The 25,000-nt window shown below is 45.3% G+C and overlaps 1 protein-coding gene across 1 annotated transcript in view; it reads left to right on the top strand.

Moving 5' to 3' along the window:
• Positions 1 to 25,000, top strand: part of LOC118380010 (extracellular matrix organizing protein FRAS1-like) — a 423,703-nt gene that overhangs the window by 346,219 nt on the left and 52,484 nt on the right. The window contains 6 exon segments of the mRNA XM_052462665.1: positions 137 to 219; positions 420 to 600; positions 9,776 to 9,954; positions 14,398 to 14,464; positions 16,962 to 17,085; positions 20,011 to 20,080. Coding sequence (XP_052318625.1) covers positions 137 to 219; positions 420 to 600; positions 9,776 to 9,954; positions 14,398 to 14,464; positions 16,962 to 17,085; positions 20,011 to 20,080 — 704 coding nt within the window.

Genomic DNA, 25,000 nt, shown 5'->3' with positions numbered 1-25,000 from the left:
GGGCCTGGGATGTATTATTTATATATCTACCCTGTTCTTCAGCTGAATAAATATACCATTATTATTACTATCATTCTGTTCAGGCAAAGCCACAACCCCACATACTCAACCTGTACCACCATGGTCCTGTTTTCAGGCAAGCTGCGTAGACGCCAGTTCTACTCCCAGCCTCTGGAGAACGGTCTGGTTCTGTCTCAGGGTTCCACGTTCACCTACCAGGTAGGGATGAGTACAAACACAAGGTTTTCAGGAATGAATTACTTGATGAGTGTTAGGGCAGATTAATTCATTAACCTCTGTTGTAAGACATCGATTCATTAAATCATTGTTTTGTATTTTGTATCATAAACAGGTCAATAGAGCTGAGTTAACGATATGCATGACCTCGATCGACTAATCAATCTCAATCCTACTACCAGGATGTGTTGGATCTGCTTCTGGTGTACACCCCTGACCTGGCCAGCGGGGGCAGTGACGAGCTAGCCTTCTCCCTGACCGACGGCATCCACACCAGTGCCGGGCAGCTCACCTTCACCATCGACGTCAGGAAGACTGAAGGACCAAGGATGACAGGTAACAGAGGGCTGCAGCTGGCCGCAGGTATGGAGAGGGCTGGAGGAGAGGGCTGGAGGAGAGGGCTGGAGGAGAGGGCTGGAGGAGAGGGCTAGAAGAGAGGGCTGTAGGAGAGGGCTAGAAGAGAGGGCTGGAGGAGAGGGCTGGAGGAGAGGGCTGGAGGAGAGGGCTAGAAGAGAGGGCTGTAGGAGAGGGCTAGAAGAGAGGGCTGGAGGAGAGGGCTAGAAGAGAGGGCTGGAGGAGAGGGCTGGAGGAGAGGGCTAGAAGAGAGGGCTGGAGGAGAGGGCTGGAGGAGAGGGCTGGAGGAGAGGGCTAGAAGAGAGGGCTGGAGGAGAGGGCTGGAGGAGAGGGCTGGAGGAGAGGGCTGGAGGAGAGGGCTGGAGGAGAGGGCTGGAGGAGAGGGCTGGAGGAGAGGGCTGGAGGAGAGGGCTAGAAGAGAGGGCTGGAGGAGAGGGCTGGAGGAGAGGGCTGGAGAGGAGGGCTAGAGGAGAGGGCTAGAGAGGAGGGCTGGAGGAGAGGGCTGGAGGAGAGGACGAGAGGAGAGGGCTGGAGGAGAGGGCTGGAGGAGAGGGCTAGAAGAGAGGGCTGTAGGAGAGGGCTAGAAGAGAGGGCTGGAGGAGAGGGCTGGAGTAGAGGGCTGGAGGAGAGGGCTAGAAGAGAGGGCTGGAGGAGAGGGCTGGAGGAGAGGGCTGGAGAGGAGGGCTAGAGGAGAGGGCTAGAGAGGAGGGCTGGAGGAGAGGGCTGGAGGAGAGGACGAGAGGAGAGGGCTGGAGGAGAGAGATGTGGGTCGATGACATGCCTGTTGTTTGAGAAAGGGATGTTAAGGAGGCCTGGCTGCAGGTATGGAGAGGGCTTGAGGAGAGAGATGTGGGTCGATGACATGCCTGTTGTTTGAGAAAGGGATGTTAAGGAGGCCTGGCTGCAGGTATGGAGAGGGCTTGAGGAGAGAGATGTGGGTCGATGACATGCCTGTTGTTTGAGAAAGGGATGTTAAGGAGGCCTGGCTGCAGGTATGGAGAGGGCTTGAGGAGAGAGATGTGGGTCGATGACATGCCTGTTGTTTGAGAAAGGGATGTTAAGGAGGCCTGGCTGCAGGTATGGAGAGGGCTTGAGGAGAGAGATGTGGGTCGATGACATGCCTGTTGTTTGAGAAAGGGATGTTAAGGAGGCCTGGCTGCAGGTATGGAGAGGGCTGGAGGAGAGGGCTGGAGGAGAGGGCTGGAGAGGAGGGCTAGAGGAGAGGGCTAGAGAGGAGGGCTGGAGGAGAGGGCTGGAGGAGAGGGCGAGAGGAGAGGGCTGGAGGAGAGGGCTGGAGGAGAGAGATGTGGGTCAATGTCATGCCTGTTGTTTGAGAAGGGGATGTTAAGGAGGCCTGAATGATGGGGCAAAATGTTGATTTCCCGCCTAAATAGACTTATCCAAACGTAATAATATATAATAATATAATATATGCCATTTAGCTGACGCTTTTATCCAAAGCGACTTACAGTGATGTGTGCATACATTCTACGTATGGGTGGTCCCGGGAATTGAACCCACTACCCTGGCGTTACAAGCGCCATGCTCTACCAACTGAGCCACAGAAGGACCTGATATTTCGTCGGTTGGCCATGCACAGTAACTGGTACTGTTGCATCGTTTTAGAAAGTTCTGGAATTCATATTTTCCGTTAAAAATAGTTCTTAAATTGCTAAGATGTAATCACTTTTTAGGACAGAGGCATAAATATATAGTACTACAAGTATTTAATTTTAAAAAAATCATGAATGTGGGGCAATAGGGTTGACCTGACTGACATGTTTTCTAAATATCGTAACAGTCAAATTATAAACAACACTGTTAGATTTCACATTTATTTTAACTGTAAAATAAATGATGATCATACTTATAGACGGAACAATAATGGCACTATTTCATATTACTGACGAAAGATACTTTTTTCTCCTAAAAGTCCATTGAACGGCGCAGAAACACCATTCAAATGTGTGCAGATTCGTTAAAACTTCAGCTTTAATTAAGCGTGATGTGATTTTGGTCGTTTGTGAACAAGAAAAACGTGGTCTTCTTTACGTTTTATGAAATCAATTTGTATTTTTTTTTTCATGTTGAGAGCTCTAAATCCTGCTGAGAATATCACAACGGCTAGACTGTTACCGTTCATATGCCGTCTCCCAGGCTGGGCTGTCTCGCTCAGTGGAAGAGAAATCGATTCTTTGTCTGAATAGGATAGAAAATGTGACCTGTGATAATGTCGAGGTCTGAAACCTGACACTTCAAATCAGCTCTGCGGGGTGGAAACAGAACGCAGACAGATTGGATTTCTGTCACTATAAGGCAGGGGACTCGACACCGTTCACAAAATGTCAGTCGGAACCGGTCCACAACCGCTCAACGACCCTCACATCAGGGGAACCAAACATCTAAGATGGGTTGGATTACGGTGAGTTGAGGTGATAGACCGGAAGCAGCTGAATATATACAACGAGTATACAAAACATTAGGAACACCTGCTCTTTCCATGACATAGACGGACCAGGATAAAGCTATGATCCCTTATTCATGACACTTAAATCTACTTCAATCAGTGTAGATGAAGGAGAGGAGGAAGGTTAGATAAGGATTTTTAAGCCTTGAGACAATTGGGACTTCGGTTTGTGTTTGTGTGTCATTCAGTAGATAAATGGGCAAGACAAAAAGACTGAAGTGCCTTTGAACGGGGTATGGTAGTAGGTGCCAGGCCGCACCGGTTTGAGTGTGTCAAGAACCGCAACGCTGCTGGGTTTTTCACCCTGAGCAGGTTCCCGTGTGTCTCAAGAACGGTCCACCACCCAACGGACATCCAGCCAACTTGACACAAAGCATTGGAGTCAATATCGACCTGCTTTCGAACACCTTGTAAAGTCCGAAGACTGTTCGAAGGGGGGTGTTCCTAATGTTTGGTGTACTCAGAGGTCAATATGGAATTGGAACCGGAACAAACTCCAACAAAGCAGTCAGAACTGAAGATGAAGAAGAAGAAGATGAAGATGCAAATATAATTTTAAAAAATCGAATGTTATTGGTCACATGCACTTGTTTAGCAGATGTTATTGGTCACATACACTTGTTTAGCAGATGATATTGGTCACATGCACTAGTTTAGCAGATGATATTGGTCACATACACTTGTTTAGCAGATGTTATTGGTCACATACACTTGTTTAGCAGATGTTATTGGTCACATACACTTGTTTAGCAGATGATATTGGTCACATGCACTAGTTTAGCAGATGATATTGGTCACATGCACTAGTTTAGCAGATGTTATTGGTCACATGCACTAGTTTAGCAGATGATATTGGTCACATGCACTAGTTTAGCAGATGTTATTGGTCACTAGTTTAGCAGATGATATTGGTCACATGCACTTGTTTAGCAGATGTTATTGGTCACATGCACTTGTTTAGCAGATGTTATTGGTCACATGCACTTGTTTAGCAGATGTTATTGGTCACATGCACTTGTTTAGCAGATGTTATTGGTCACATGCACTTGTTTAGCAGATGTTATTGGTCACATGCACTTGTTTAGCAGATGATATTGGTCACATGCACTTGTTTAGCAGATGTTATTGGTCACATGCACTTGTTTAGCAGATGTTATTGGTCACATGCACTTGTTTAGCAGATGTTATTGGTCACATGCACTTGTTTAGCAGATGTTATTGGTCACATGCACTTGTTTAGCAGATGTTATTGGTCACATGCACTAGTTTAGCAGATGTTATTGGTCACATGCACTTGTTTAGCAGATGTTATTGGTCACATGCACTTGTTTAGCAGATGATATTGGTCACATGCACTTGTTTAGCAGATGATATTGGTCACATACACTTGTTTAGCAGATGTTATTGGTCACATGCACTTGTTTAGCAGATGATATTGGTCACATGCACTAGTTTAGCAGATGTTATTGGTCACATGCACTTGTTTAGCAGATGTTATTGGTCACATGCACTTGTTTAGCAGATGTTATTGGTCACATACACTTGTTTAGCAGATGTTATTGGTCACATGCACTAGTTTAGCAGATGATATTGGTCACATGCACTTGTTTAGCAGATGTTATTGGTCACATGCACTTGTTTAGCAGATGTTATTGGTCACATGCACTTGTTTAGCAGATGTTATTGGTCACATACACTTGTTTAGCAGATGATATTGGTCACATGCACTTGTTTAGCAGATGTTATTGGTCACATGCACTTGTTTAGCAGATGTTATTGGTCACATGCACTTGTTTAGCAGATGTTATTGGTCACATGCACTTGTTTAGCAGATGTTATTGGTCACATGCACTTGTTTAGCAGATGTTATTGGTCACATGCACTTGTTTAGCAGATGTTATTGGTCACATGCACTTGTTTAGCAGATGATATTGGTCACATACACTTGTTTAGCAGATGTTATTGGTCACATGCACTTGTTTAGCAGATGTTATTGGTCACATGCACTTGTTTAGCAGATGATATTGGTCACATGCACTAGTTTAGCAGATGATATTGGTCACATGCACTTGTTTAGCAGATGTTATTGGTCACATGTACTTGTTTAGCAGATGATATTGGTCACATGCACTTGTTTAGCAGATGTTATTGGTCACATGTACTTGTTTAGCAGATGTTATTGGTCACATACACTTGTTTAGCAGATGTTATTGGTCACATGCACTTGTTTAGCAGATGTTATTGGTCACATGCACTTGTTTAGCAGATGTTATTGGTCACATACACTTGTTTAGCAGATGTTATTGGTCACATGCACTTGTTTAGCAGATGTTATTGGTCACATGCACTTGTTTAGCAGATGTTATTGGTCACATACACTTGTTTAGCAGATGTTATTGGTCACATGCACTTGTTTAGCAGATGTTATTGGTCACATGCACTTGTTTAGCAGATGTTATTGGTCACATGCACTTGTTTAGCAGATGATATTGGTCACATGCACTTGTTTAGCAGATGTTATTGGTCACATACACTTGTTTAGCAGATGTTATTGGTCACATGCACTTGTTTAGCAGATGTTATTGGTCACATGCACTTGTTTAGCAGATGTTATTGGTCACATGCACTTGTTTAGCAGATGTTATTGGTCACATGCACTTGTTTAGCAGATGTTATTGGTCACATGCACTTGTTTAGCAGATGTTATTGGTCACATGCACTTGTTTAGCAGATGTTATTGGTCAAATGCACTTGTTTAGCAGATGTTATTGGTCACATACACTTGTTTAGCAGATGTTATTGGTCACATGCACTTGTTTAGCAGATGTTATTGGTCACATACACTTGTTTAGCAGATGTTATTGGTCACATACACTTGTTTAGCAGATGTTATTGGTCACATGCACTTGTTTAGCAGATGTTATTGGTCACATACACTTGTTTAGCAGATGTTATTGGTCACATACACTTGTTTAGCAGATGTTATTGGTCACATACACTTGTTTAGCAGATGTTATTGGTCACATGCACTTGTTTAGCAGATGTTATTGGTCACATACACTTGTTTAGCAGATGTTATTGGTCACATGCACTTGTTTAGCAGATGTTATTGGTCACATGCACTTGTTTAGCAGATGTTATTGGTCACATGCACTTGTTTAGCAGATGATATTGGTCACATGCACTTGTTTAGCAGATGTTATTGGTCACATACACTTGTTTAGCAGATGATATTGGTCACATGCACTTGTTTAGCAGATGTTATTGGTCACATGCACTTGTTTAGCAGATGTTATTGGTCACATGCACTTGTTTAGCAGATGATATTGGTCACATGCACTTGTTTAGCAGATGTTATTGGTCACATGCACTTGTTTAGCAGATGTTATTGGTCACATGCACTTGTTTAGCAGATGTTATTGGTCACATGCACTTGTTTAGCAGATGTTATTGGTCACATACACTTGTTTAGCAGATGTTATTGGTCACATGCACTTGTTTAGCAGATGTTATTGGTCACATGCACTTGTTTAGCAGATGTTATTGGTCACATGCACTTGTTTAGCAGATGATATTGGTCACATGCACTTGTTTAGCAGATGTTATTGGTCACATGTACTTGTTTAGCAGATGATATTGGTCACATGCACTTGTTTAGCAGATGTTATTGGTCACATGTACTTGTTTAGCAGATGTTATTGGTCACATACACTTGTTTAGCAGATGTTATTGGTCACATGCACTTGTTTAGCAGATGTTATTGGTCACATGCACTTGTTTAGCAGATGTTATTGGTCACATACACTTGTTTAGCAGATGTTATTGGTCACATGCACTTGTTTAGCAGATGTTATTGGTCACATGCACTTGTTTAGCAGATGTTATTGGTCACATACACTTGTTTAGCAGATGTTATTGGTCACATGCACTTGTTTAGCAGATGTTATTGGTCACATGCACTTGTTTAGCAGATGTTATTGGTCACATGCACTTGTTTAGCAGATGTTATTGGTCACATGCACTTGTTTAGCAGATGTTATTGGTCACATACACTTGTTTAGCAGATGTTATTGGTCACATGCACTTGTTTAGCAGATGTTATTGGTCACATGCACTTGTTTAGCAGATGATATTGGTCACATGCACTTGTTTAGCAGATGTTATTGGTCACATGCACTTGTTTAGCAGATGTTATTGGTCACATGCACTTGTTTAGCAGATGTTATTGGTCACATGCACTTGTTTAGCAGATGTTATTGGTCACATGCACTTGTTTAGCAGATGTTATTGGTCACATGCACTTGTTTAGCAGATGTTATTGGTCACATGCACTAGTTTAGCAGATGTTATTGGTCACATGCACTTGTTTAGCAGATGTTATTGGTCACATACACTTGTTTAGCAGATGTTATTGGTCACATACACTTGTTTAGCAGATGTTATTGGTCACATGCACTTGTTTAGCAGATGTTATTGGTCACATGCACTTGTTTAGCAGATGTTATTGGTCACATGCACTTGTTTAGCAGATGTTATTGGTCACATGCACTTGTTTAGCAGATGTTATTGGTCACATGCACTTGTTTAGCAGATGTTATTGGTCAAATGCACTTGTTTAGCAGATGTTATTGGTCACATACACTTGTTTAGCAGATGTTATTGGTCACATGCACTTGTTTAGCAGATGTTATTGGTCACATACACTTGTTTAGCAGATGTTATTGGTCACATGCACTTGTTTAGCAGATGTTATTGGTCACATGCACTTGTTTAGCAGATGATATTGGTCACATGCACTTGTTTAGCAGATGTTATTGGTCACATGCACTTGTTTAGCAGATGTTATTGGTCACATGCACTTGTTTAGCAGATGTTATTGGTCACATGCACTTGTTTAGCAGATGATATTGGTCACATGCACTTGTTTAGCAGATGTTATTGGTCACATGCACTTGTTTAGCAGATGTTATTGGTCACATACACTTGTTTAGCAGATGTTATTGGTCACATGCACTTGTTTAGCAGATGTTATTGGTCACATGCACTTGTTTAGCAGATGATATTGGTCACATGCACTTGTTTAGCAGATGTTATTGGTCACATGCACTTGTTTAGCAGATGATATTGGTCACATACACTTGTTTAGCAGATGTTATTGGTCACATGCACTTGTTTAGCAGATGTTATTGGTCACATGCACTTGTTTAGCAGATGTTATTGGTCACATGCACTTGTTTAGCAGATGTTATTGGTCACATGCACTTGTTTAGCAGATGTTATTGGTCACATACACTTGTTTAGCAGATGTTATTGGTCACATACACTTGTTTAGCAGATGTTATTGGTCACATGCACTTGTTTAGCAGATGTTATTGGTCACATGCACTTGTTTAGCAGATGTTATTGGTCACATACACTTGTTTAGCAGATGTTATTGGTCACATGCACTTGTTTAGCAGATGTTATTGGTCACATGCACTTGTTTAGCAGATGTTATTGGTCACATACACTTGTTTAGCAGATGTTATTGGTCACATGCACTTGTTTAGCAGATGTTATTGGTCACATGCACTTGTTTAGCAGATGTTATTGGTCACATGCACTTGTTTAGCAGATGATATTGGTCACATGCACTTGTTTAGCAGATGTTATTGGTCACATACACTTGTTTAGCAGATGTTATTGGTCACATGCACTTGTTTAGCAGATGTTATTGGTCACATGCACTTGTTTAGCAGATGTTATTGGTCACATGCACTTGTTTAGCAGATGTTATTGGTCACATGCACTTGTTTAGCAGATGATATTGGTCACATGCACTTGTTTAGCAGATGTTATTGGTCACATGCACTTGTTTAGCAGATGTTATTGGTCACATGCACTTGTTTAGCAGATGTTATTGGTCACATACACTTGTTTAGCAGATGTTATTGGTCACATGCACTTGTTTAGCAGATGTTATTGGTCACATACACTTGTTTAGCAGATGTTATTGGTCACATACACTTGTTTAGCAGATGTTATTGGTCACATGCACTTGTTTAGCAGATGTTATTGGTCACATGCACTTGTTTAGCAGATGTTATTGGTCACATACACTTGTTTAGCAGATGTTATTGGTCACATACACTTGTTTAGCAGATGTTATTGGTCACATGCACTTGTTTAGCAGATGTTATTGGTCACATACACTTGTTTAGCAGATGTTATTGGTCACATACACTTGTTTAGCAGATGTTATTGGTCACATGCACTTGTTTAGCAGATGTTATTGGTCACATGCACTTGTTTAGCAGATGATATTGGTCACATGCACTTGTTTAGCAGATGTTATTGGTCACATACACTTGTTTAGCAGATGATATTGGTCACATGCACTTGTTTAGCAGATGTTATTGGTCACATACACTTGTTTAGCAGATGTTATTGGTCACATGCACTTGTTTAGCAGATGTTATTGGTCACATACACTTGTTTAGCAGATGTTATTGGTCACATGCACTTGTTTAGCAGATGATATTGGTCACATACACTTGTTTAGCAGATGTTATTGGTCACATGCACTTGTTTAGCAGATGATATTGGTCACATGCACTTGTTTAGCAGATGATATTGGTCACATACACTTGTTTAGCAGATGTTATTGCGGGTGTAGCGAAATAATATTGTAGAGTCTTATTCTGCTATTTTCTGAGTGTCTGTTATCTCTTCCCTCAGGCGCAGCGTCTAAGATCACTGAGCAGAACCTGAAGGAATCAGATTCCGACTCAGACAGCCTGAAGCTGAGGTACATCCTGATCAAAGATCCTCCTGTAGGAAGACTACAGCTTTCTAAAGGAGGAGGACAGGACTCGGTGGCTGTTAAAGGACCTGTCAAGAGCTTCACACAGGAGGAGGTCAACAAAGGTCTCTCTCTCTCTCTCTCTCTCTCTCTCTCTCTCTCTCAGAAGTCTGTCACTGCCTCCCTCGTTCGGCTCTCGATTGAAACACTCTCACTTTCCATGATTTTCAATTGTTTAAATCTGCTATCTTTTTTTCCCCCCAGGAAAAATTGCCCTTTTGTTTTTTTTCCAGATATTTGTTCTCAGTTCTTGAAATGAATTAATTCAGGATATTGAATTGACCCAAACTTTACTTTCGTGCTGGTACAGATATGGGTAACTGTCAAAATAAAGGAAACACCCACATATAGTGTCTTAATAGGGCGTTGAGCCGCCACTTCCATGCATCTCGACATAGATTCTACACGCGTCTTGGACTCTATTAGAGTGATGCGAAACCTTTCTTCACAAGAAATGTCATAACTTAGTGTTTTATTGAAGGTGGTGGGACCATTCCCTCAGGCGCCACTCCAGACTGTCCCATAAGTGTTTCAATTTGGTTGTGATCTGGTGATTGAGACACCCTGGCATGTGGTTTACATCATTTTCATGCTCATCAAACCATTCAGTGACCACTTGTGCCCTGGGGAACTTAAGCATATGTGGGTGAGTGCAGTGGAGGTCTTACGTGATCCTGACCAATTTAGTGTTATTTTCTTTCGCTGATCGAAACTTTTTTTGTACATAATGTCTCTGCCATAATTTCCTAGTATTGGAAAACAGCTTCTGGAAGAAGACTTGTCTCTTCAGTGGGTCCATATGGAGGTGTTCTTGTCAGGACCCGGTTACGAACTCGGGTCTCCGGTGTGAGAAACAGTCACTTAGTAAACTGAGCCACTAATAGTCGGCAGAACCCAGAAGATGAGGCAGACACAGCAGAACCCAGAAGATGAGGCAGACACAGCAGAACCCAGAAGATGAGGCAGACACAGCAGAACCCAGAAGATGAGGCAGACACAGCAGAACCCAGAAGATGAGGCAGACACAGCAGAACCCAGAAGATGAGGCAGACACAGCAGAACCCAGAAGATGAGGCAGACACAGCAGAACCCAGAAGATGAGGCAGACACAGCAGAACCCAGAAGATGAGGCAGACACAGCAGAACCCAGAAGATGAGGCAGACACAGCAGAACCCAGAAGATGAGGCAGACACAGCAGAACCCAGAAGATGAGGCAGACACAGCAGTACTAGAGACAGTGATTTAATAAAGAAAAAAGGAAAAGATCTTCAGGCAAAAATATAAATCCACAACGTCTAAAGTAATTCCAAGAGAAAAAATGTATATCCTCCAAGACACAAGGAAAATCCACAAAGTGGTAAGAACAGCAGGGGAAAAAACAAACCTCAAAAGAATAATCAGAAATAAACAAGAACAAAACCAGAGTACCTCAAGAAAATCCAACTAGAGAAACAAGAGTTCACAGCATGGCTGGGGCTGGGTGCTAACATACAAACACAGAGCAAAGAACTGAGGAACACTAAGGGTTTAAATACAATCAAGGGAAATGAGGCACAGGTGCAACTAATAACTAGAACAAGGGAAAAACAAAAGGGTCAAAAAGCACAATGGGGGCATCTAGTGGCCAAAACCGGAACAATCCTGGCCAAATCCTGACAGTTCTTGAACTATTATAGACCAATCTCTACCTTTAAGTCTTTATTGAAGACTCGTCTCTTCAGTAGGTCCTATGATTGAGTGTAGTCTGGCCCAGGAGTGTGAATGTGAATGGAAAGACACTGGAGCAACGAACCGCCCTTGCTGTCTCTGCCTGGTCGGTTCCCCTCTTTCCACTAGGATTCTCTGCCTCTAACCCTATTACAGGGGCCGAGTCACTGGCTTACTGGTGCTCTTCCATGCTGTCCCTAGGAGGGGTGCATCCCTAGGAGGGTTGAGTCACTGACGTGATCTTCCTGTTCGGGTTGGCGCCCCTCCTTGGGTTGTGCCGTGAGAGAGATCTTCAAGGTCTATACTCAGCCTTGTCTCAGGATGGTAAGTTGGTGGTTGAAGATATCCCTCTAGTGATGTGGGGGCTGTGCTTTGGCAAAGTGGGCGGGGTTATATCCTGCCTGTTTGGCCCTGTCCAGGGGTATCGTCAGACAGGGCCACAGTGTCACATGACCCCTCCTTTCTCAGCCTCCAGTATTTTTGCTGCAGTAGTTTATGTGTCAGGGAGCAAGGGTCAGTTTGTTATATCTGGAGTACTTCTCCTGTCTTATCCAGTGTCCTGTGTGTATTTTTCTCTATTTTTCTTTCTTTCTCTCTCTCTCTGAGGACCTGAGCCCTAGGACCATGCCTCAGGACTACCTGGCATGATGACTCCTTGCTGTCCCCAGTTCACCTGGCCGTGCTGCTGCTCCAGTTTCAACTGTTCTGCCTGTGGCTATGGAACCCTGATCTGTTTACCGGACGTGCTACCTGTCCCAGACCTGCTGTTTTCAACTCTCTAGAGACAGCAGGAGCGGTAGAAATACTCTGAATGATCGGCTATGAAAAGCCAACTGACATTTACTCCTGAGGTGCTGACCTGTTGCACCCTCGACAACCACTATGATTATTATTATTTGACACTCCTTGTCATCTATGGACATTTGAACATCTTGGCCATGTTCTGTTATAATTTGCACCCGACACAGCCAGAAGAGGACTGGCCACCCCTCATAGCCTGGTTCCTCTCTAGGTTTCTTACTAGGTTCTGGCCTTTCTAGGGAGTTTTTCCTAGCCACCGTGCTTCTACACCTGCATTACTTGCTGTTTGGGGTTTTAGGCTGGGTTTCTATACAGCACTTTTTGACATCAGCTGATGTAAGAAGGGCTTTATAAATACATTTGATTGTGCATTTTGATTGATCAGCTATCACTTACCTCGATTTGGAATATCGACAACTCTGGATATTCTGCTTACTCCTGATCGTAATCCCGGGACTTGAAAGAGGAATCGGCAGTGAAAAAGAGGCAAACAAGCTTCCTGATGAGACTACATCGGTGAACGTGCAATCACTCAATTCGATACTATCCTATCAACAGGACCTGACATTTTTTTTTTATGTTTCTCAGTGTCGTGGCTGAGCAAGGAAGTGGATATACATTTTGCTGGTCGAAGGGAACAGCTGTTGCTAGTAAGCTACTATTTACCATCTATATGTTTCGTAGCTGTCTATTTACCACCACAAACCGATGCTGGCACTAAGACCAAACTAAACGAGCAGTATAGGGCTATAAGCAAACAGGAAAATGCACATTCAGAGGCTGCATTTTTCATTGCCCATGACTTTAAGGGAAACTGAAATCCATTTTACCTCATTTTTACCAGCATGTCACCTGTTCAGAGGAGACAACACTCTAGAAACGCCTCCCAAACCATGCAGCAACTAGAAGCACTGGATTAGAGGCAACATTTGCACTGAGCTAAAGGCAAGAATTGCTGCTTTCAAGGAGCGAGACAATAATCTGGACGGTAATAAGAAATCCCTCTACGACCTCCAAAGAAACGCATCCGCGAGCTGTCCAGCTACGTGAGCCTGCCAGACGAGCTAAATACTTTCTATGCTTGCTTCGAAGCAAGCAACACTGAACCATGCATGAGAGCACCAGCTGTTCCGGACGACTGTGTAATCACGCTCTCTGTAGCCGATTTCAGTAAGACCTTTAAACAGGTCAAAATTCACAAGGCCGCAGGGCCAGACGGATTAACAGGACGTGTACTCTGAGCATGCGCTGACCAACTGGCAAATGTCTTCACTGACATTTTCAACCTATCCCTGACCAAGTCTGTAATACCTACATGTTTCAAACAGATCATAATCTGTCCCCAAGAACACCATGGTAACCTGCCTTAATGACTACCGACCCGTAGCACTCACGTCTGTAGCCATGAAGTGCTTTGAATGGCTGGTCATGGCTCACATCAACACCATCATCCCAGAAACCCTGGACCCACTCCAATTTGCACCCCTTACTGTCCTTTCCCACCTGGACAAAAGTAACACCTACGTGAGAATGCTGTTCATTGACTACAGCTCAGCGTTCAACACTATAGTGCCCTCAAAGCTCATCTCTAAGGTAAGGACCCGGGGACTAAACACCTCCCTCTGAAACTGGATCCTAGACTTCCTGACGGGCCGCCCCCAGGTGGTAAGGGTAGGCAACAACACCTCCGCCACGCTGATCCTCAACACCGGTGCTCCTCAGCGGTGCGTGCTTTGTCATCTCCTGTCATCTCCTGTTCACCCATGACTGCATGGCCAGGCACGACAACACCGAGACAGCCTATAGGGAGGAGGTCAGAGACCTGGTGGTAGGCCTGATCACCGACAACAACGAGACAGCCTATAGGGAGGAGGTCAGAGACCTGGTGGTAGGCCTGATCACTGACAACAACGAGACAGCCTATAGGGAGGAGGTCAGAGACCTGGAATTGTGGTGCCAGGACAACAACCTCTCCTCAACGTGTTCTAGACAAAGGAGATGATCGTGGACTACAGGAAAAGGATGGCCGAGCAGGTGGAGAGCTTCAAGTTCCTTGGTGTCCACATCACCAACAAACTATCATGGTCCAAACACATCAAGACAGTTGTGAAGAGGGCACAACAACACCTATTCACCCTCAGGAGACTGAAAAGATTTGGTATGGATACCAGATCCTCTAAAGGTTCTACAGCTGCACCATCGAGAGCATCCTGACTGATTGGATCACTGCCTCGTATGGCAACTGCTCGGCCTCCGACCGCAAGCCACTACAGAGGGTAGTGCGAATGGTCCAGTACATCACCTGGGCCAAGCTTCCTGCTATCTAGGACCTCTATACCAGGCGGTGTCAGAGAGGAATGCCCTAAAAATTGTCAAAGACTCCGGCCACCCAAGTCATAGACTGTTCTCTCTGCTAACGCACGGCAAGAAGTACCGTAGCGCCAAGTCTAGGTCCAAGAGGCTTCTATAAACAGCTTCTACCCCCAAGCCAGAAGACTCCTGAACAGCTAATTAAATGCACCACCTGGATTATTGATTGACCTTTGACCCCCTTTTTTTACTCTGCTGCTTCTTTCTGTTTATTATCTAAGTCACTTTAACTCTACCAACATATTGTATACCTATACCTATACACATGTACACTGCCTTTCAAAAGTTTGGGGTCACTTAGAAATGTCCTTGTTTTTGAAAGCAAAGCACATTTTCTGTCCATTAAAATAACATCAAATTGATCTGAAAATACAGTGTAGACATTGTTAATTTTCTAAATGACTATTGCAGCAGGAAATGGCAGATTTTTAATGGAATAGGCCCATTATCAGCAACCATCACTCCTGTGTTCAAACGGCACGTTGTGTTAGCTAATCCAAGTTTATCATTTTAAAAGGCTAATTGATCAATAGAAAACCCTTTTGCAATGATGTTAGCACAGCTGAAAACTGTTGTCCTGATTAAAAAAGCAATATAACTGTCCTTCTTTAGACTAGTTGAGTATCTGGAGCAATCAGCATTTGTGGGTTCAATTACAGGCTCAAAATGGCCAGAAACAAAGTGCTTTCTTCTGAAACTCATCAGTCTATTCTTGTTCTGAGAAATGAAGGCTATTCCATGCGAGAAATTGCCAAGAAACTGAAGATCTCGTACAACGCTGTGTACTACTCCCTTCACAGAACAGCGCAAACTGGCTCTGACCAGAATAGAAAGAGGAGTGGGAGGCCCCGGTGCACAACTGAGCAAGAGGACAAGTACATTGGCTCTAACCAGAATATTCTTTATGCACAAAGATATAGTCATTCGTGGACATTCGATGTTGCTATTAAGTCATACATCATCAGATAACATGGTAATATACTAGATGTGTTCCTACCAACCTAAGGATTCATTTGATACCGCCCATGTAGCTACAGCTCAAACAGACCAAATGGAAGCTTACCTTGTAAGATGTTTGCTGTTTGGTGAAAATGTTGTGTAAAATAAAACACTTTGACTCTCTGGGCTGGTGATAAAAAATGTTAGGTCACAGGCAGACAAACAAGATCTGTGGAGCTTTTGATGTATTTATTTAATTTATACTTCACAACGCTAAGCATAATGTAGGTAGCAGCCATCTTGAAATTAGGTCATTGGCTCGGCCTGTAATTATGCATTTGTATGCACATATATGGTAATGGTAGTAAGTCACACCAAAGATTTTAAAACTTCTTCAGGCTAGGGTCTATTTTTCTCCACTTCCTGTCTGACTGACGTGCCCAAGGTAAACTGCCTGTTACTAAGTCCCAGAAGTCAGGATATGCATATAATTGGTACCATTGGATAGAAAACACTTTGGCGTTTGTGGAAATGTTAAAATAATGTATGAGACTATAACACAATTGATATGGTAGGAGAAAATCCAAAGAATAACCATCAGAATTTTGGGGGGGTTTGAGAGCCCATGCTCTTTCATTGGAAAGCTATGGGTCCCGTGCAATTCCAGCTCCCAGATTGCAATTCCTATGGCTTCCACTAGATGTCAACAGTCTTTCTTCAAGGTTTCGGGCTCGTTTCTTCCCAAACTAGGAATAATTTAGAGTTTTGGTAAGGGGAGTCTGAGTTGGAAATCAGTCTGTGCGCGCGCGATGAAGAGGACGCGTACATGCTAATTTAGCTTTTCTATTCAACATACTTCTTTCCGTATGAAATATTATAGTTTAATTACATTTAAGGGTACCTGAAGTTGGGATAGAAACGTATTTTGACTTGTTTTAACAAAGTTTAGCGGTAGCTTGTTGGATTGCTTTCGCTGCATGTTGAACGAGTGGGTTACTCAAATCGATCGCCAATTAAACAGATGGTTTGGGATACTAAAGAAGGGGTTTATCTAACACAACGACCATGCATGTTGTAGCTGGGACCCTTTGGATTGCAAATCAGAAGAAGATTACGCAGGCGTGGAAGCGCTCTTGTTGACTGTGTCTGGGTGAATTCATGAGGCTAATGATCATTTCACGTTAGGATCACCAAAACGAGTTGAGTGATTTGAGCCTAATATTCACTGTGTGTGGTTGTTGCAGGTCTGTTGGAGTACAGTCATGAAAAGGGAGATGAAGGAGGGAGCATCTCCTTCAAGTTCAACCTGGTGGATCCAGACAGCAACAAACTGATTGACCAGTCGTTCTACATCTCTATACTAGGTAGGTACCAGTCTTTCTTCATCACTATACTAGGTAGGTACCAGTCTTTCTTCATCACTATACTAGGTAGGTACTAGTCCTTCTACATCACTATACTAGGTAGGTACTAGTCCTTCTACATCACTATACTAGTTAGGTACTAGTCCTTCTACATCACTATACTAGGTAGGTACCAGTCTTTCTACATCACTATACTAGGTAGGTAACTTTGTATGGTGTCCTCTTATGTAAGGAACACTGTACTGGCGATCAATTCAAAACAGCCAGTGGCCAAATGTTACTGGTAGTTGCTCACGAGTGGTGGCCATCTTTCCTGATGCGGTCCATAATCACCAGCTGAGGCCTTCTTTCCTGATGTGGTCCATAATCACCAGCCGAGGCCTTCTTTCCTGATGTGGTCCATAATCACCAGCCGAGGTCTTCTTTCCTGATGTGGTCCATAATCACCAGCCGAGGTCTTCTTTCCTGATGTGGTCCATAATCACCAGCCGAGGCCTTCTTTCCTGATGCGGTCCATAATCACCAGCCGAGGCCTTCTTTCCTGATGTGGTCCATAATCACCAGCCGAGGTCTTCTTTCCTGATGTGGTCCATAATCACCAGCTGAGGCCTTCTTTCCTGATGCGGTCCATAATCACCAGCCGAGGTCTTCTTTCCTGATGTGGTCCATAATCACCAGCCGAGGTCTTCTTTCCTGATGTGGTCCATAATCACCAGCCGAGGTCTTCTTTCCTGATGTGGTCCATAATCACCAGCCGAGGTCTTCTTTCCTGATGTGGTCCATAATCACCAGCCGAGGCCTTCTTTCCTGATGCGGTCCATAATCACCAGCCGAGGTCTTCTTTCCTGATGCGGTCCATAATCACCAGCCGAGGCCTTCTTTCCTGATGTGGTCCATAATAACCAGCCGAGGCCTTCTCTCCTGATGTGGTCCATAATCACCAGCCGAGGCCTTCTTTCCTGATGCGGTCCATAATCACCAGCCGAGGCCTTCTTTCCTGATGTGGTCCATAATCACCAGCCGAGGTCTTCTTTCCTGATGTGGTCCATAATCACCAGCCGAGGCCTTCTTTCCTGATGTGGTCCATAATCACCAGCCGAGGCCTTCTTTCCTGATGTGGTCCATAATCACCAGCCGAGGTCTTCTTTCCTGATGTGGTCCATAATCACCAGCCGAGGTCTTCTTTCCTGATGTGGTCCATAATCACCAGCCGAGGTCTTCTTTCCTGATGTGGTCCATAATCACCAGCCGAGGTCTTCTTTCCTGATGTGGTCCATAATCACCAGCCGAGGTCTTCTTTCCTGATGCGGTCCATAATCACCAGCCGAGGCCTTCTTTCCTGATGTGGTCCATAATCACCAGCCGAGGTCTTCTCTCCTGATGTGGTCCATAATCACCAGCTGAGGTCTTCTCTCCTGATGTGGTCCATAATCACCAGCCGAGGCCTTCTTTCCTGATGTGGTCCATAATCACCAGCCGAGGTCTTCTCTCCTGATGTGGTCCATAATCACCAGCTGAGGTCTTCTCTCCTGATGTGGTCCATAATCACCAGCTGAGGCCATCTTTCCTGATGCGGTCCATAATCACCAGCCGAGGCCATCTTTCCTGATGCGGTCCATAATCACCAGCCGAGGCCATCTTTCCTGATGTGGTCCATAATCACCAGCCGAGGTCTTCTTTCCTGATGCGGTCCATAATCACCAGCTGAGGTCTTCTCTCCTGATGTGGTCCATAATCACCAGCTGAGGCCATCTTTCCTGATGCGGTCCATAATCACCAGCCGAGGCCATCTTTCCTGATGTGGTCCATAATCACCAGCTGAGGCCTTCTTTCCTGATGCGGTCCATAATCACCAGCTGAGGCCTTCTTTCCTGATGTGGTCCATAATCACCAGCTGAGGTCTTTCCTGATGTGGTCCATAATCACCAGCTGAGGTCTTCTTTCCTGATGTGGTCCATAATCACCAGTGGTCTGTTCGAGGCCTTCTTTCCCATGTGGTCCATAATCACTCAGCCGAATTCCTCTCATCTTCCTGATGCGGTCCATAATCACCATGCCCCATCTTCTTTCCCTGATGTTCCCCATCTCACCAGTCCCCAGGCCTTCTTTCCTGATGTGTTCCCCATCTCACCTGTCCCCATGTCTTCTCCCCCTTCCCCATGTTCCCCATCTCACCAGCCCCATGTCATCTTTCCTGATGCCCATAATCACCCATCTTCCCTTCCCCATGTTCCCCATCTCCCAGCTGAGGTCCCCTGTTCCCCATCTCCCCCTAATCACCAGCTGTTCCCTTCTTTCCTGATGTTCCCCATAATCACCAGCCCATGTTCCCCGTTCCCATGTCCCCATCTCCCCATGTTCCCCCATATCCCCAGTCCCAGGTCCCCATGTTCCCCATCTTTCCCCCATGATGTGGTCCATCTCCCCCTTCCCCATGTTCATCTTTCCTGATGCCCATAATCACCAGTCCCCGTGTTCCTTCTTTCCTGATGTTCCCCTGTCCCCATAATCCCATCTCCCCGGCCTTCTGTTCCCCTGATGTGGTCCCCATCTCACCAGCCCGTCCTTCTTTCCCCATGTTCCCCATAATCACCAGCCCCATGTTCCCCTTTCCTGATGTTCCCCATCTCCCAGTCCCATGTTCCTTCCCCGTTTCCTGATGTGTCCCCCCGTCACCAGTTCCCCCATGCCTTCTTTCCCCTGATGTGGTCCATAATCACCCCGTGGCCTTCTTTCCCCATGTTCCCATAATCACCAGTCCCCATGTTCCCCATCTCCCCTTTCCCGATGTTCCCCGTCACCAGTCCCCTGTTCCTTCTTCCCCATGTTCCCTAATCCCCATGTTCCCCATCTCCCTTTCCTGATGTTCCCCGTCCATAATCACCAGCCGAGGTCCCCTTTCCCCCTGATGTGGTCCCCTAATCCCCAGTTCCCAGGCCCCCTTCTTCCTGATGCTGTCCCCTAATCACCAGCCAGAGGACCACTTTCCCCCTCTGATGGTAGTCCATAATCACCAGAACTCAGTGAAGAAGGACTTCTTTCCTGATGCTGGTCAGCTAATCAGACCAGCCAGTAAGCCTTCTTTCCTGATGCACTGGGACACCTGGATCACCAGAACCCCAGGTCCACTGTTCCTGATGTAGACATGCAAGCAACCAGCTCACATGGACAGATAAACACACTTCTTTCACAAAACATGTTTTAATTAACGTGGTCCACAATCAAACACAAACTTATAAAGGTCTTCTTTCCTGCACATGTGTGTCGGACACACAATCACCACACACACACACACTTCACACACACCTGTCCATAATCACCAACACGAAATAATGAGTCTTCTTTAGACCCATTGGGACCAAATAATCACCAGGAAGTGATATCATGTTCGGTCCATAATCACAGCATTCTTCAACTTCCTCCTGATATCTTCCTCCTAATCACCACCTCACTTTACCTCAAGACTTTTGGGGCTGATGTTCATTAGTCTTTCACCTACTAGAAGTCAGTCAGCTAGTCAGGTAATTCCCACAAACACACACAGCTACACAGCTGGATACTGCCTGATAAAGAGGTGGGTAGTAGGGCATGACTCACCAGTGTAAAGAGGGTTCTTAGGGCAGATGACTGCCTGGTCAAAGAGAGGTGGGTAGTGGGGCAGATAACTGCCTGATAAAGGGAGGTGGGTAGTAATCACTGCCTGGTGTAAAGGAGGTGGGTAGTAGGGCCAGATGACTGCCTGGCCGTAAAGGGAGGTGGGGTAGTAGTGACTGCCTGGTGTAAAGGGAGGTGGGTAGTAGGGCAGATGACTGCCTGGTGTAAAGAGAGGTGGGTAGTAGGGCAGATGACTGCCTGGTGTAAAGAGAGGTGGGTCAGTAGGGCAGATGACTGCCTGGTGTAAAGGGAGGTGGGTAGTAGGGCAGATGACTGCCTGGTGTCCAAAGAGAGGTTGGGTAGTAGGGCAGATGACTGCCTGGTGTAAAGATGTGGGTAGTCCATGGGTAGTCACCAGGCGTAAAGAGAGACGGGTAGTAGGGCAGATGACTGCCTGGTCCAAAGGTGGGTAGTAGGGCAGATGACTGCCTGGTGTAAAGGGAGGTGGGTAGTGGGGCAGATAACTGCCTGGTGTAAAGGGAGGTGGGTAGTAGGGCAGATGACTGCCTGGTGTAAAGAGAGGTGGGTAGTAGGGCAGATAACTGCCTGATGCTGTCCATAATCACCAGTAGGGCCATCTTTCCTGGTGTAAAGGTGGGTAGTAATGACTGCCTGGTGTAAAGGGAGGTGGGTTCCAGATGACTGCCTGGTGTAAAGGGAGGTTCTTAGGGCAGATGACTGCCTGGTGTAAAGAAGGTGGGTAGTAGGGGCAGATGACTGCCTGGTGTAAAGGAGGTGGGTAGTAGGGCAGATGACTGCCTGGTGTAAAGGGAGGTGGGTAGTGGGGATGACTGCCTGGTGTAAAGTAGGGGGCAGATGACTGCCTGGTGTCCATAATCAGGGCAGATGACTGCCTGGTGTAAAGGGAGGTGGGTAGTAGGGCAGATGACCGCCTGGTGTAAAGAGAGGTTGGGTAGTAGGGCAGATGACTGCCTGGTGTAAAGAGAGGTGGGTAGTCACCAGGGGCAGATAACTTTCCTGGTGTAAAGGGAGGTGGGTAGTAGGGCAGATGACTGCCTGGTGTAAAGGAGGTGGGTAGTGGGGCAGATAACTGCCTGGTGTAAACATGGGTAGTAGGGCAGATGACTGCCTGGTGTAAAGAGAGGTTGGTAGTGGGGCAGATAACTGCCTGGTGTAAAGGGAGGTGGGTAGTAGGGCAGATGACTGCCTGGTGTAAAGGGAGGTGGGTAGTAGGGCAGATGACTGCCTGGTGTAAAGGGAGGTGGGTAGTAGGGCAGATGACTGCCTGGTGTAAAGGGAAGTTGGGTAGTAGGGCAGATGACTGCCTGGTGTAAAGAGTGGGTAGTGGGGCAGATGACTGCCTGGTGTAAAGGGAGGTGGGTAGTAGGGCAGATGACTGCCTGGTGTAAAGAGAGGTGGGTAGTAGGGCAGATGACTGCCTGGTGTAAAGGGAGGTGGGTAGTAGGGCAGATGACTGCCTGGTGTAAAGGGAGGTTGGTAGTGGGGCAGATAACTGCCTGGTGTAAAGGGAGGTGGGTAGTAGGGCAGATGACTGCCTGGTGTAAAGGGAGGTGGGTAGTAGGGCAGATGACTGCCTGGTGTAAAGGGAGGTGGGTAGTAGGGCAGATGACTGCCTGGTGTAAAGAGAGGTGGGTAGTAGGGCAGATGACTGCCTGGTGTAAAGAGAGGTGGGTAGTAGGGCAGATGACTGCCTGGTGTAAAGGAAGTTGGGTGAGTAGTAGGGCAGATGTCAGGGATAACTAGCTAACGAGGAATACTTCATATTCCAGGACCTGTTATGCAGGACACCTGTCCGTTCTGCTTACAGGATACACCAATAGCATATACTTTTATCCAAAGCTCCCTAGTTCAGAACAGTGCATACATAATGAGTGTTTGGTATGACCCCAGAGGGAATCAATCCCATAATGAGTGTTTGGTATGACCCCAGAGGGAATCAATCCCATAATGAGTGTTTGGTATGACCCCAGAGGGAATCAATCCCATAATGAGTGTTTGGTATGACCCCAGAGGGAATCAATCCCATACTGAGTGTTTTGGTATGACCCCAGAGGGAATCAATCCCATAATGAGTGTTTGGTATGAACCCAGAGGGAATCAATCCCATAATGAGTGTTTGGTATGACCCCAGAGGGAATCAATCCCATAATGAGTGTTTGGTATGACCCCAGAGGGAATCAATCCCATACTGAGTGTTTGGTATGACCCCAGAGGGAATCAATCCCATACTGAGTGTTTGGTATGACCCCAGAGGGAATCAATCCCATACTGAGTGTTTGGTATGACCCCAGAGGGAATCAATCCCATAATGAGTGTTTGGTATGACCCCAGAGGGAATCAATCCCATAATGAGTGTTTGGTATGACCCCAGAGGGAATCAATCCCATACTGAGTGTTTGGTATGACCCCAGAGGGAATCAATCCCATACTGAGTGTTTGGTATGACCCCAGAGGGAATCAATCCCATAATGAGTGTTTGGTATGACCCTAGAGGGAATCAATCCCATAATGAGTGTTTGGTATGACCCCAGAGGGAATCAATCCCATAATGAGTGTTTGGTATGACCCTAGAGGGAATCAATCCCATAATGAGTGTTTGGTATGACCCTAGAGGGAATCAATCCCATACTGAGTGTTTGGTATGACCCTAGAGGGAATCAATCCCATAATGAGTGTTTGGTATGACCCCAGAGGGAATCAATCCCATAATGAGTGTTTTGGTAAGAACCCAGAAGGAATCAATCCCATACTGAGTGTTTGGTATGACCCTAGAGGGAATCAATCCCATAATGAGTGTTTGGTATGACCCCAGAGGGAATCAATCCCATAATGAGTGTTTGGTATGACCCTAGAGGGAATCAATCCCATAATGAGTGTTTGGGATGACCCTAGAGGAATCAATCCCATAATGAGTGTTTGGTATGACCCCAGAGGGAATCAATCCCATAATGAGTGTTTGGTATGACCCTAGAGGGAATCAATCCCATAATGAGTGTTTGGTATGACCCCAGAGGGAATCAATCCCATAATGAGTGTTTGGTATGACCCTAGAGGGAATCAATCCCATAATGAGTGTTTTGGTATCACCCCAGAGGGAATCAATCCCATAATGAGTGTTTGGTATGACCCTAGAGGGAATCAATCCCATAATGAGTGTTTGGTATGACCCCAGAGGGAATCAATCCCATAATGAGTGTTTGGTATGACCCCAGAGGGAATCAATCCCATACTGAGTGTTTGGTATGACCCCAGAGGGAATCAATCCCATACTGAGTGTTTTGGTATGACCCCAGAGGGAATCAATCCCATACTGAGTGTTTGGGATGACCCCAGAGGGAATCAATCCCATACTGAGTGTTTGGTATGACCCCAGAGGAATCAATCCCATAATGAGTGTTTGGTATGACCCCAGAGGGAATCAATCCCATACTGAGTGTTTGGTATGACCCTAGAGGAATCAATCCCATAATGAGTGTTTAGTATGACCCTAGAGGGAATCAATCCCATAATGAGTGTTTGGTATGACCCTACAGGGAATCAATCCCATAATGAGTGTTTGGTATGACCCTACAGGGAATCAATCCCATACTGAGTGTTTGGGATGACCCCAGAGGAATCAATCCCATACTGAGTGTTTGGTATCACCCCAGAGGGAATCAATCCCATAATGAGTGTTTGGTATGACCCCAGAGGAATCAATCCCATAATGAGTGTTTGGTATGACCCCAGAGGGAATCAATCCCATAATGAGTGTTTGGTATGACCCCAGAGGGAATCAATCCCATAATGAGTGTTTAGTATGACCCCAGAGGGAATCAATCCCATAATGAGTGTTTGGTATGACCCTACAGGGAATCAATCCCATAATGAGTGTTTGGTATCACCCGACAGGAATCAATCCCATAATGAGTGTTTGGTATGACCCTACAGGGAATCAATCCCATAATGAGTGTTTGGTATGACCCTACAGGGAATCAATCCCATAATGAGTGTTTGGTATGACCCTAGAGGGAATCAATCCCATAATGAGTGTTTGGTATGACCCCAGAGGGAATCAATCCCATAATGAGTGTTTGGTATGACCCTAGAGGGAATCAATCCCATACTGAGTGTTTGGTATGACCCCAGAGGGAATCAATCCCATACTGAGTGTTTGGTATGACCCCAGAGGAATCAATCCCATAATGAGTGTTTGGTATGACCCCAGAGGGAATCAATCCCATAATGAGTGTTTGGTATGACCCCAGAGGGAATCAATCCCATAATGAGTGTTTGGTATGACC

The sequence above is a fragment of the Oncorhynchus keta genome, chromosome 14, assembly GCF_023373465.1.
Source record: "Oncorhynchus keta strain PuntledgeMale-10-30-2019 chromosome 14, Oket_V2, whole genome shotgun sequence".
NCBI classification, from domain to species: Eukaryota; Metazoa; Chordata; class Actinopteri; order Salmoniformes; family Salmonidae; genus Oncorhynchus; species Oncorhynchus keta.
Note: the sequence above shows the minus strand (reverse complement) of the source record. Positions and strands in the feature narration are given on the sequence as shown.